Source organism: Gekko japonicus, unplaced genomic scaffold (assembly GCF_001447785.1).
Source record: "Gekko japonicus isolate JY-2015 unplaced genomic scaffold, Gekko_japonicus_V1.1 scaffold489, whole genome shotgun sequence".
Classification (NCBI taxonomy): Eukaryota; Metazoa; Chordata; class Lepidosauria; order Squamata; family Gekkonidae; genus Gekko; species Gekko japonicus.
The window spans coordinates 600,556-611,985 of NW_015170288.1; the positions used below are offsets into that span (position 1 = coordinate 600,556).

Sequence of the window (11,430 nt, forward strand, 5' to 3'; positions counted from 1 at the left end):
ATGGGCATTGAATAAAGAAAGGCATCCCCCCCTCTCTGTCCCAAAACCCCCCCAAACAAATCCAGTCACCCGTTCTGAGAGCTTCTCCTATTCTCCTTTCCTTGGGAGCCGGATTGCTCGGCAATTCCCTCTTTGCCACATTCAACTTTTATCCCCCCCTCCCTCTTCGCCAGCACCAGATCCTGCCCCCCTTCCTTTGGAGGGGGGGCAGAGGAGCATGCCAGTAACTGGGGGCTGATGCTACTTATCCTTGAAATAAATCCTGGGTGCACACTGAGGAAAGAATGATAATAATAAAAGAAGTCAGAAAAAGGATTTTAGATCAGGAATGCAGAACAGCTGCCAGCTCCTGGACCTATAGCTCCGGCGAGCTGGAAGCTGATAGAAGCAGCGCCCCCCCCCATTCATTGCTTGATGCAGTGAAAGAGAAAGAGAGAGCGCGCCAGAGAGAAATCTGCCTTTCTGGCTTTCCGTTAGCCCCGGACTGTTCAGCCGGGGAGCATCAAGGACTTCCACCCTACCCCTGCTTTGCTTCTGCTGCAAAACCCTTGAACCCAGACCAGATGCTTGGCGATCTGTGCCACGGAGGAGGGGAGAGCTGTGGGGGCAGGGAGTCTATGATCCCCCCCCCCGCAAAATCTCCTGGACCCCTGAGTGGCTTTGCAAACCTTCCTCTTTTATTTAACACACACACACACACAAGACAAACCCCCCCCCCATGGCTGAAGGCTGTGAGATTCATTAATCTGGTCCCTTCCCCCTCTCCCTAATGCCTTCCATGTTCGAGATTGCAGTCAGACAAGTCTAGGGGACGTTCCTGGGGAGCCAGAGAGGAGGGAATTGGTGTGTGTGGATGCAGTTTCAGAGACTCAATTTCAGACATGGGTCAGAGGGAGAGAATGCTCTCTGTGTGTATGTGTGCGCGAGAGGGGGGTATTTCCCCATCCACCTGTCTCGGATGCCTTCTCCTTGGAAGGCTTGGAGGGTGCTGGCAGCCACTATGGCAGCTGAGAAACAGCAACTCCACGGCTCCTGGACTTAGGGATGAGATGCCCCTGGGAGACCCGCTTAGCTCCCTCCATTGCAATCAGGGAGTTTTTCTCGCTCGCATTAAAAAAAAGGAACGAGCGTGGGGAAGAATCAGTCTGTCAGAGATGGCCGAGGCCAGGGGGACAATCCTCAGGTCTGGCGCGTTTGCCAAATTTCGGGGTGAGCGGCCGAAGGAGGATGCTTTCTCTCCCCCCACCTCCATGCATGCCCCTATTCCCTCGCTGCTTTCCGGCCAGTGCTTTGATGAAAACCACTCGTTTGCCAGCGGATCAATCAAAGCGAGCCGTGATGACTTCTTTAAAGGGGGTGGGAATCTCGCCTGTAACAAGAATTCATAAATATTCCGGCCGTGGCTAGTGCCCGTCCTTTGTTTGTTTGTTTATTTATTTATTTTGGAAGCGCGCAAGATGATGAGGGGGCGTCGATTAAATTACTCTGCTGGAGAATTCCATCACTTGTGATAGAACACCCCCCCTTTCTTTTGATTAAGAAACTGTACGTTTTTTTGTTGTTGCTTTTTGCACCGGCTTTATGGAGCCTGTTTTGGGGAACTGGGCATTTTGGAGACACCCTTTCCAGATTTTTTTTTCTTTTCCTTTTTTTTTTTTTTTACCAAATCAAAATATTACTGCCGTGCAATCGCTCCTGTCACCCCTGATGTTTTATACCTTGCGGTGGTTTAAACAGCAACCAGGGAAATAGTGCCTGCTTGTGTGTTTGCCTGTGTGTGGTGGTGGTGGGGAGAACCCTGAAGAAAGCTGCATGCTTAGGCAAAAAATGGGGGAAGACCTCCTTGCAGGTTGCTGTTCATTTGGAAGGTTCTGAAACAGGAAGGGGGGGTTGGGTCGAGTGAGCGATCGGTGAGGTTGAGAACCTCCTCGAATGGTGCTTCTCTTCTCTGAAATTAGAACCGAGTAACTGAACTGACAGCCATTTTATGTATATTTATGGACAGGATCTGCGGGGGGGGGGGGGGGGAGGCACAAACGATATTCTTAGTCTCTGTATGGCTTCAGAAGGTCAGGGGGGGGGGGGGGGGGGAGAGAAGCAGACTGTAAAAATAAAAGCAAGCGATCGAAATGCCCTCTTACGATTAGGAACAGAATGTATGTCCATGGTAACCTTATCTTTAGAAATTCAGCAAATTTGTTATTATTTTAAGTAAATCTAATATCAACCCCCTGGGTGTTTTTTTAAAGCATCCAAACTTGGCAGTTAGAAGGAAAAAAAAATCCAATGCGCCTCTTCCTCATTTTTGTTAGACCCCTTCAACTTTGTCAGGCATGGGTCTGTGTCCTTGTGTCACACTGCCGTTTTGTTTTCTCTTCTATTTCCTCCGCAGGAGATAACATGTATGCTTGCTGCTCTACAGTGACTTTGGAGCAGGATCTCAACAGGAAAATGCATATCTGGATGGTGCAGACCATAGCTTTTGCTTTAACGTCTCTGGTCCTGGCGTGGGCAGAGAGCGTCGAGTATTATGGGGAGATCTGTGACAACGGGTGTCCTTGTGAGGAGAAGGACGGCGTCTTGACAGTCAGCTGCGAGAACCGTGGGATCATCAGCCTCTTTGAGATCAGCCCTCCCAGATTCCCCGTGTACCACCTCCTCCTGTCTGGGAATTTGCTCAACAGGCTCTACCCCAACCAGTTCGTCAATTACAGCGGGGCTTCGATCTTGCACCTGGGCAGCAACGACATCCAGGACATCGAAACGGGGGCCTTCCACGGGCTGAGGGGCTTGAGGAGGCTCCACCTGAACAACAACAAACTGGAGGTATTGCGGGATGATACTTTTGTGGGGCTGGAAAGCTTGGAGTATCTCCAGGTCGACTACAACTACATCAGCGCCATCGAGCCCAGCGCCTTCAGCAAGCTGCACCTGCTGCAGGTGCTGATCCTGAACGACAATCTCCTCTCCTCGTTGCCCAACAACCTCTTCCGTTTTGTGCCCTTGACTCACCTCGACTTAAGGGGCAACCGGCTGAAGCTGCTGCCCTACCTGGGCCTCCTGCAGCACATGGATAAGGTGGTGGAGCTGCAGCTGGAGGAGAACCCCTGGAATTGCTCCTGCGAGCTGATCGCCCTGAAGGATTGGCTGGACAGCATCTCCTATTCCGCCTTGGTGGGGGACGTGGTCTGTGAAACGCCTTTCCGTTTGCACGGGAGGGATTTGGATGAGGTCTCCAAGCAGGAGCTTTGCCCGAGGAGGCTCATCTCCGACTACGAGATGCCACCACAGACCCCGCTGAGCACTACAGGGTATTTCCACACCACCCCGGCCTCGGTGAACTCTGTGGCTACTTCCTCCTCAGCTGTTTACAAATCGCACTTGAAGCCACCCAAGGGGACCCGCCAGCCCAACAAGTCCAGGGTACGCCCCACCTCTCGCCTGCCCTCCAAGGACCTGGGATACAGTAACTATGGGCCCAGCATCGCCTACCAGACCAAATCTCCGGTGCCTTTGGAGTGTCCCACGGCTTGCACTTGCAACCTGCAGATCTCTGATTTGGGCCTCAACGTCAACTGCCAGGAGAGGAAGATAGAGAACATCTCGGAGCTTCAGCCCAAACCCTACAACCCCAAGAAGATGTATTTGACCGAGAACTACATCATGCAGGTGCACCGGTCAGATTTTCTGGATGCTACTGGATTGGATTTGCTCCACCTGGGCAACAATCGCATTTCATCCATTCAGGACCGGGCCTTTGCGGATCTAACTAACTTGCGGAGGCTTTACCTGAACGGCAACAGGATTGAGAGACTGACCTCGGAGCTTTTCTATGGGCTCCAAAGTTTGCAGTACCTCTTCCTGCAGTATAATGTGATCCGGGAAATTGAAGCGGGTACTTTTGATCCCGTGCCCAATTTGCAGCTCCTGTTTCTCAACAACAACTTGCTGAGGTCTTTGCCTGGGGGCATTTTTTCTGGCTTGACTCTTTACAGGTTGAGCCTGAGGAGCAACCATTTCTCCTACCTGCCTGTGAGTGGAGTGCTTGACCAGCTGAAATCCTTGCTGCAGATCGATCTCCACGAGAACCCGTGGGATTGTACGTGCGATGTGGTGGGCATGAAGCTGTGGCTCGAGCAACTCAACACGGGCGTCCTTGTGGACCAGGTAATCTGTGAGTCCCCTAAGAAATTTGCCCAGCATGACATGAGGAGCATCAAAGCAGAGCTGCTGTGCCCGGACTACTCTGACATCATTGTTTCCACGCCCACTCCATCATCCATGCAGGGACCAGCAAGGACCACCCCCTTCTCCAACTCTGGGCAGCCCAATAGCACCTCGGAGGAGGACGACGCAGCATTACCTTCTGGTGGTTCTTCCTCCTCCTCTTCTTCCACGGTGCCTTTATCGGTGCTGATCCTTAGCCTGCTGCTGGTCTTCATTATGTCTGTGTTTGTGGCTGCGGGTCTCTTTGTGTTGGTCATGAAGCGCAGGAAGAAGGTTCAGGGTGGTGACCACGCCAGCACTAACAACTCGGACGTCAGCTCCTTCAACATGCAGTACAGCGTGTACACAGGAGGGGGAGCCCCCCATTCTCACGCCCATGCCCATCACCAGCAACATCCACAGCATCTTCACCGTGGAGGAGGAGGAGGTCCGGCTTTGCCCAAGGTGAAAACCCCTGCAGGACACGTCTACGAGTACATCCCGCACCCCTTAGGCCACATGTGCAAGAACCCAATCTATCGCTCCAGGGAGGGCAACGCGGGTGAGGATTACAAAGACCTCCATGAGCTCAAGGTGACCTACAGCAACCATCACCTCCAACCCCAACCCCCACCACCCCCGCAGGCCTTGGGGCAGTCCCCAGCAGCTCCAGGGGGCCAAGAGGAGCCCCTTCGGAGCCCCACGTACAGTGTGAGCACCATTGAGCCTCGGGACGAATTGCTATCCCCTGTGCAGGATGCTGACCGTTTTTACAGGGGCATTTTGGAGCCCGATAAACGTCCTTCTTCCACCTTGGGGGGCAGTAACCTTCCTGAGTACCCTAAGTTCCCCCCAACTGCCTACACTTATTCCCCTAATTATGACCTTAGGCGTCCCCCACATCCCTACTTGCATCCCGGCCCGGGGGACAGCAGGATCCGGGAGACAGTGCTCTATACCCCCCCAAGTACTGTTTATGTAGAGCCAAACAGGAACGAATACTTGGAGCTAAAAGCAAAACTAAATGCAGAGCCGGACTACCTCGAAGTGTTGGAAAAACAGACCACATTCAGTCAGTTCTGAGACCTCTTCTCTCCCCTAGAGCATTTGTATTTAACAACCACACACAAGGAAAAACACAATGTTTATCTTCTCCCCTTCACATCCCCTCTCCTGCCCCTCCACCTCCTTGCTTCATTTTGTTGGAAGGTGAAGTGCCTTGGCACAGGAATTTCCAGCTTCGGGAAAAGCTATCAAAAGGGTGTGCTGATTCCATAGTTATTGTTCTCTTTCTCTGTGTTTTTTTTTTACAGCTGCTAAGAACCAATTTGCTGGGTAAACTGGGTACAGAATTTGTTTTGCTCCTTTCTGTGGCAGATGTTGTGTTAAGAGAGGCATGGGGTATGCTAAGGACATGGGTCTTGTGTGGCTGGATGTCAAAGTGGTCATAGCAATCACTTTTGCCTTTTATTTTATGTTGGATACACACTGGTGATAGTTTCGATTTTTCCCCCTTTAATTGAGAAGGACAGGGCACCGGATTCCATCATATGGCCATGGATGTGTCTGATTGGCTTTTAATTTTTCGAGTAAGGGTTAGCACACCCTGACTTTAATACAAGGTTGTTTTCTTCCCCCCCTCCCTTTTTTAAGAGAGAAAAAAGGATGTATTTGTATGTTTCTGGACTTTTGAATTAAAAACAATATTACAATCTTTAAAAAAGATCACCGTAAATGTGGTCAAATCAATAAAAGAGTTCAGAGATATATGATCCATAACTGGTTAGTAAAAAATAACTTATTGATGAAATATATACAAAAAATATTTTATTGTAGCACCTATTTTTATATATGCGGTAGCATTTCCTTCATTATTTGAGGGTCCAATAGTCCCGAATGCTTACTGTTTGCACATGGTTTAACTTCCCTTTGAAACATATAATAGGGTCTCTTTGCACATTACATTTTTTTTTAGGTAAGAAACAAAATGTAAAGTGTGACGGTTGAGAAATGGCTGTTGGAAAACATGTATGTTGAAAGGGTACTCTTGGCAGAAAGCTGAGATTGGCTGTGCGTCCCTATCGAGTGGACGCTTTGGTAGCAAAACAGTTTGTTGCTGTGTAACGTGTGAAATGTTCCCAGAGTGTTGATGGTGTAGGAAACCACCCTTCCAAACATTTAGATCTTGCACATAGTTAGGCTTCTACTGGAGTGAAGGACTGTAGCCTTTAAGATATATGTTAAACATCAGTGTCAAGTTCTACCAGCCCACCTGTGCCTCTATGGTTGCAGGACGCAGGTTGGAGAGAGTATTGTAATCTATTCCAGACTGAAAAGGAGCTTTCAGGATGAGGCCCGGAGTCTGTGATCTTCTCAGAAGGTTTGCACTGTTTTCTGAGCTTGATCTCCAAAGCTGTCGCGGTCTCTGGAGAATGTCAGAAATCACTATAAAATTAATATAAGTACTCATGACCAAAACCTAACAGACAATCCATGGTAAACAATCGGGTCAGGAAAAAAAGAAAAGAAAAAAAGAAATATATGTATGATATATTTTGTTGTTGCTGTTGTTCATGAATTATTACGCTTAGAAACCTCCCTGCTAAGATGACTAATTGGGCTAATTAGTGAGGAACAGATAGAAATTGTTCATTTTAGCAGGGGTGGTGGTGGTGGTTTCTTTTCATAACTCAACCAAAATCTCTTAATTTGACTACTGCTGTAGCCAATTTTGGGTGGTTCAAGTCAAATGCAGTTGCCCTTGTACAGCTCCAGATGTGTACTGACACCTGGAAAGGCCAAATGAGGGACTCTACAAATCTATTTATCAAGTATTGATTCTTATCCCTTGGGGCAGCAGACCGTGACAACGATATCCGTAAACACAGCATCACTGTATGATGGGACAGGTTGTGGTCTCATATGTATCCCAGCACATGTAATTTTTTTAATAGTTTATGAATAAACACTTGATAACAATTTCAAATGGAAGAAAATGAAATAGTCTTTCCGTGAAGTTCGGTGATTTATTTCCAGTGCCATATGTTGTGCTTGCTGAAATCACACTGGATTTAGTAGGAGCCAGTACGTGCCAACGGAGTCTTCAGGATGGTTTCCAGAGTCACTGTTTAATCATTCTCAAGGTACATTACCGACTCTAAATGGTTATGGTTCAGAATTGCGTTCTGCTGCAGTTTCACCTTTAAATTTTGTTTCTTTTTCTAGTTTTCATTTTACATTTGTGAAATTGGGTAAGTGATATTTAATGTGGATTCTGAGCTTTGTATTATGTCCCAGGCTTTTGTTTTTTTGGGGGGAAATTGGACTTAATGGGTAAAAAAGTAATCATGCTTTTTTAACATGAGAAACAATGTGATTTTTTTAAAATAAAAAAATTATGCATGATCACAGGTATGTCCCCCCCCCCTTCCATTAAGCAATTTGGCCATTTCCCAAGCCCTGCTGCCTTTCCATACAAACAAGAAAGTTCTATGAAGTACACTTGTAACTGTACATTTGACCGTGAATTCATAATATGATTAAGAAAATGTTTGTTATTTGATCTTAAAAGATGCTGGCAGAGGGACAGCATTCTGTTTCCCTGACATTCAACAAAACTACCCCCCCCCCAAAAAAAAAATCATGTTTTGGATTTTGATGCTAGGTTTGTCATGAATGGTTACCAAGTCGAGCTTAAAAAAAAAAAATCCTACAAATCATTTCTCGGTTTTGTGACCGAAGGCAAAACTTTGAGCAAAGGATATATATGATGTCATGGGTCAAGTGTCTATTGAAGGTGACAGGTGATGGCTGCAGGGTGTTTATTTGAACGTTGACGGGTTACCGGATCTGATCTCGTTCATCATTGAAAATTTATCCTCAGAATTGACTGGGCCGGGTCTTAGACAAGTTATTTTTAAGGGTTTTGTTTATCCTTTATAAAATAGACAGTGCATGGTACGTGTTCAGATCCTAATCCAGAGAAACGTATGAGGGGTTTTTGATAACCAAGTTACTCATGTGCTGATTGCAATTATTGGTGGGACTATTGCCTTTTAATGAGAAGGCTTTTAGGAACGACTGCAGCTTTCCCCCCACCACTGCCTGTCATGCAGTTGTTAGTGGACCAGCCATTAAAAGAAAGAAAAAAACCCAACCCTAGTAATTGTACTTATTATAAGAACAGCCTGGACCATCAAAGAAGGAATCATTGGCTCCTGTCCCATAGTCTTTGGTGTTTTCACTTCCTAAGTGCGATGGAAAGAAAGATTACAAGTGATGTGATCAATTTCATCTGAAGGCGAACTGATCCTGAACTTTTGTCACAGTCAAGTATATAAGATGGGGGGGGGACCCCCCAGTGTTTTGGGACAGACGGCTTCTGACGGTCTTGAGTAATGGCTATATTGTATGTAATATTTGCTGTGGCGGGGATTAGAATCCCAATTGCGGTTTGTCCTGCACACATGAACACACCTACCCCAATGCGCACAAACACTCACCAAGTGATGATAATGTTTCCTACTTGTGCCGTTGATGAAGACTTGTGTGTCACATAATTGTCCATTTCCCATGTGTTTGTGTGAGGAGAACTCAGTAATGGGCGCTGTTGGAAAACCATTTCCTTCATTCCTTGAGTTGAAAATGCTAAGCGGGATGTTTTATGTGATATTCTGCTGCAAGGAGTCTCTTCCACATTTGTACAATCCCCCCAAAAGGAGCCATAGGCCTATATAAGCAATGAATTTATTTAGAACCACTTACCTTTCCTTGTGTTAGGTGGTACAGTAGTCTTTAGGTTCTATGCATCCTCCCCAGTTTCAGGCTTTGGTTACAGAAACTAGTTAGAGGGAGACGTAAGTACTCATTTCCCCCACAGAGTATGTAGTTTGAGAGTTTGGGGCTATTCGATGCAGGGGGGATCTGTCAAACGTTTGGAATGACTTTTGCAAAATTTCCATTGGAGTGAATGGGAGTGTGGAAAGAGCATGGCTTTGAAAGGTGAGGCTTCTGTTGGTCGGAGTTGGTCACAAATGAATAGGGATGGTGCTTGTGTGAAGATAAAACAAGTAGTATCCTGTGTTCCAGACTCCTACGACTACTAACAACCAAAGGCTCCAAACACACAACATTGTTTCACTATCATACTTCCTGTCAGAAAAATTCCAGCAGACTAAAGAGATGAAGTTGAGTGTGATTTAAAGGCCAGCAAGTGGATAAAAAGTCCCAATCCATTCATCCTGCTCTATCTACTACATGATGCAGGTTTCAGAACACCTCACAGTATAGTGTAAACGGGGCTCTTAGTGACTTTTCCGGGCTCAGGAGCTAGCAAAAATACATAAATAGGATAGAAATTGGTAAGCTGTTTCCGTGTTTAAAAAAGGAGAAATCTCTTGATTTGTATGTACTGTTAACATTTTTGGGCAAGCTTTTTATTGGTCTGATCTTTTGACGAATCAACTAAAGTTTTAATGGACTCGGTGTTGGCAGCTACTTTTGGTCAGTGACTGCACGTCTTAACTGAAGAGGCTGAGAGCCAAAGATGTTTTTGAGGCTATTTTGGCTCAGTGTTGCTAATGCAATAGGGAACAAAAAGGGGGGGGGAAGAGGGCGAGAGAGAGAGAAAATAATGTGTAGGTTTGTTCAGGGGTCATTTGGGGGGGACGCGGGGGGACGCCATCCCCCCGGGTGAGGCGCGGGAGGGCGGGGCCTGGAGCTCCCTGCTGGTGCCCGCTGGAGGTCGCCGCCGGCTGTGGGGAGGACACACTTCCGGTGATGTCAGGGGGTGTGGCATAGGCTAATGAGTTATGCTAATGAGTCCCCCTAGCTCTTTTTCTACGAAATGACCCCTGGGTTTGTTCATGAACTTGTAAGTTCTGTCGTATCTTCTTCAGTGTTTTGGAAATGGTTCTTATATCAACATGTTGGCATGGTGAGGGTTGTGTCCTACCAGTTTTCCACTTGTCTGATGTCTTCTGATTTCCCCTTCTCACTGTAGCCAGTGTCCCATGTGACTTTGTCCACAAGGGTCTCACAAATCCCCAGCATATAGCCTTTTTGGGGTTGTCAAAAGGGCCTCCTGTCTGTTTTTTCACTAAGGAAAAAGCCAGTAGGATATACTTCTGAAAGTTTTTAAATGTCATTGGTAACCCATTTTAATAGGCAGATGTGTAATTAAAATTAACTTTTTTTAATTGGTGGGAAGCACCTGCTTGTATTAGTGAGATCAGCTGTTGCTTTAGTGTCAATCAAAGCAAAACTGAATATTTGCCTGTTGTTTCCTTAAATGAGTTTTGAATATCTTCTGGTGAGGCTTTATTTTCTTTGACCTTTAGGGACTCGCTTCTTCTCCAATCACCAGTTCATCCTTCTGTTTTTGACAAAGGGCCTTGAGTTTGGGAAAACAAGAGCACCCTCTACCTATGTATTTTCTTTTTAGAAGAATCTGCCCTCTTCCCCCCCCCCCAAATCTATAAGGGGAGTGAAGAGAGACAGAACAAACTTGGTTGATTGTTGGAACACATAGGCTTGATTGCCATGTTCACTTTTGAGGTGGTAATCACCGGATAATTTTACCTTGTCAGGTTCACATGGGGAAATAATCCACAGGAATGTGCTCTGGTGAGGTGACAGCTGGTATTTACAAAATCAGGGGAAAAGCTTGTGAGCTGACGTGGTAAATACCAGCTGTCACCACGTGGGGGTGCATTCATAGGAAATATTTTCCGTGTGAAGCTGACAAGGTAAAAACAGTCTCAGCACCACTTTGCTGCATCACATGTGAACAGGGGAATCAAGCCATTGATCAGAGAAAGTCTCCTTCCTGTTCTCATTGTGCTCCCGAAAAGAATAGCTTCTAGCTCTGAAATCAACATGTGGGAAGGGATTGTTTCACGGCAAGTGCTTACCTTTGAAATTCTCTTGTATTTTCAGTATACCGTTGAGTCTGGGTATATAGCGTGTATACCCTGAATGTAAGACAGCCCCTTTGAAAAAGGTTATGCACATTCAAAAACAAAAACATACATACCTGTAACTTGTATGCAGTTTTAAGACAGCCGTCTCCCTCTCTCTCTTTTTTTTATGACAGCAGCCCTGAAAAAAAATCCTCCTTTCTAGTAATTGCAGTCATTTGTTTTCAAGTTTCTTTGTTCAGATTTTAAATGTGGCCGATTTACGAATTCTACGTCAGCAGGGTTAAACAACAATAAGACAATTACC

At 46.4% G+C, this 11,430-nt stretch overlaps 1 protein-coding gene across 1 annotated transcript; it reads left to right on the forward strand.

The window, feature by feature from the left end:
* The first annotated feature begins 2,400 nt into the window (after positions 1-2,400).
* On the forward strand, positions 2,401-5,299 carry SLITRK5 (SLIT and NTRK like family member 5). The gene has a single exon (XM_015417874.1). It carries the CDS (start codon positions 2,401-2,403, stop codon positions 5,287-5,289), a length of 2,889 nt encoding a protein of 962 aa, XP_015273360.1. The 3' UTR covers positions 5,290-5,299.
* Positions 5,300-11,430: the final 6,131 nt, after the last annotated feature.

What these genes read in the sequence shown, in the direction of transcription:
- SLITRK5 (XM_015417874.1), top strand. Translation starts at nt 2,401, where the DNA reads ATGTATGCTTGCTGCTCTACAGTGACTTTGGAGCAGGATCTCAACAGG.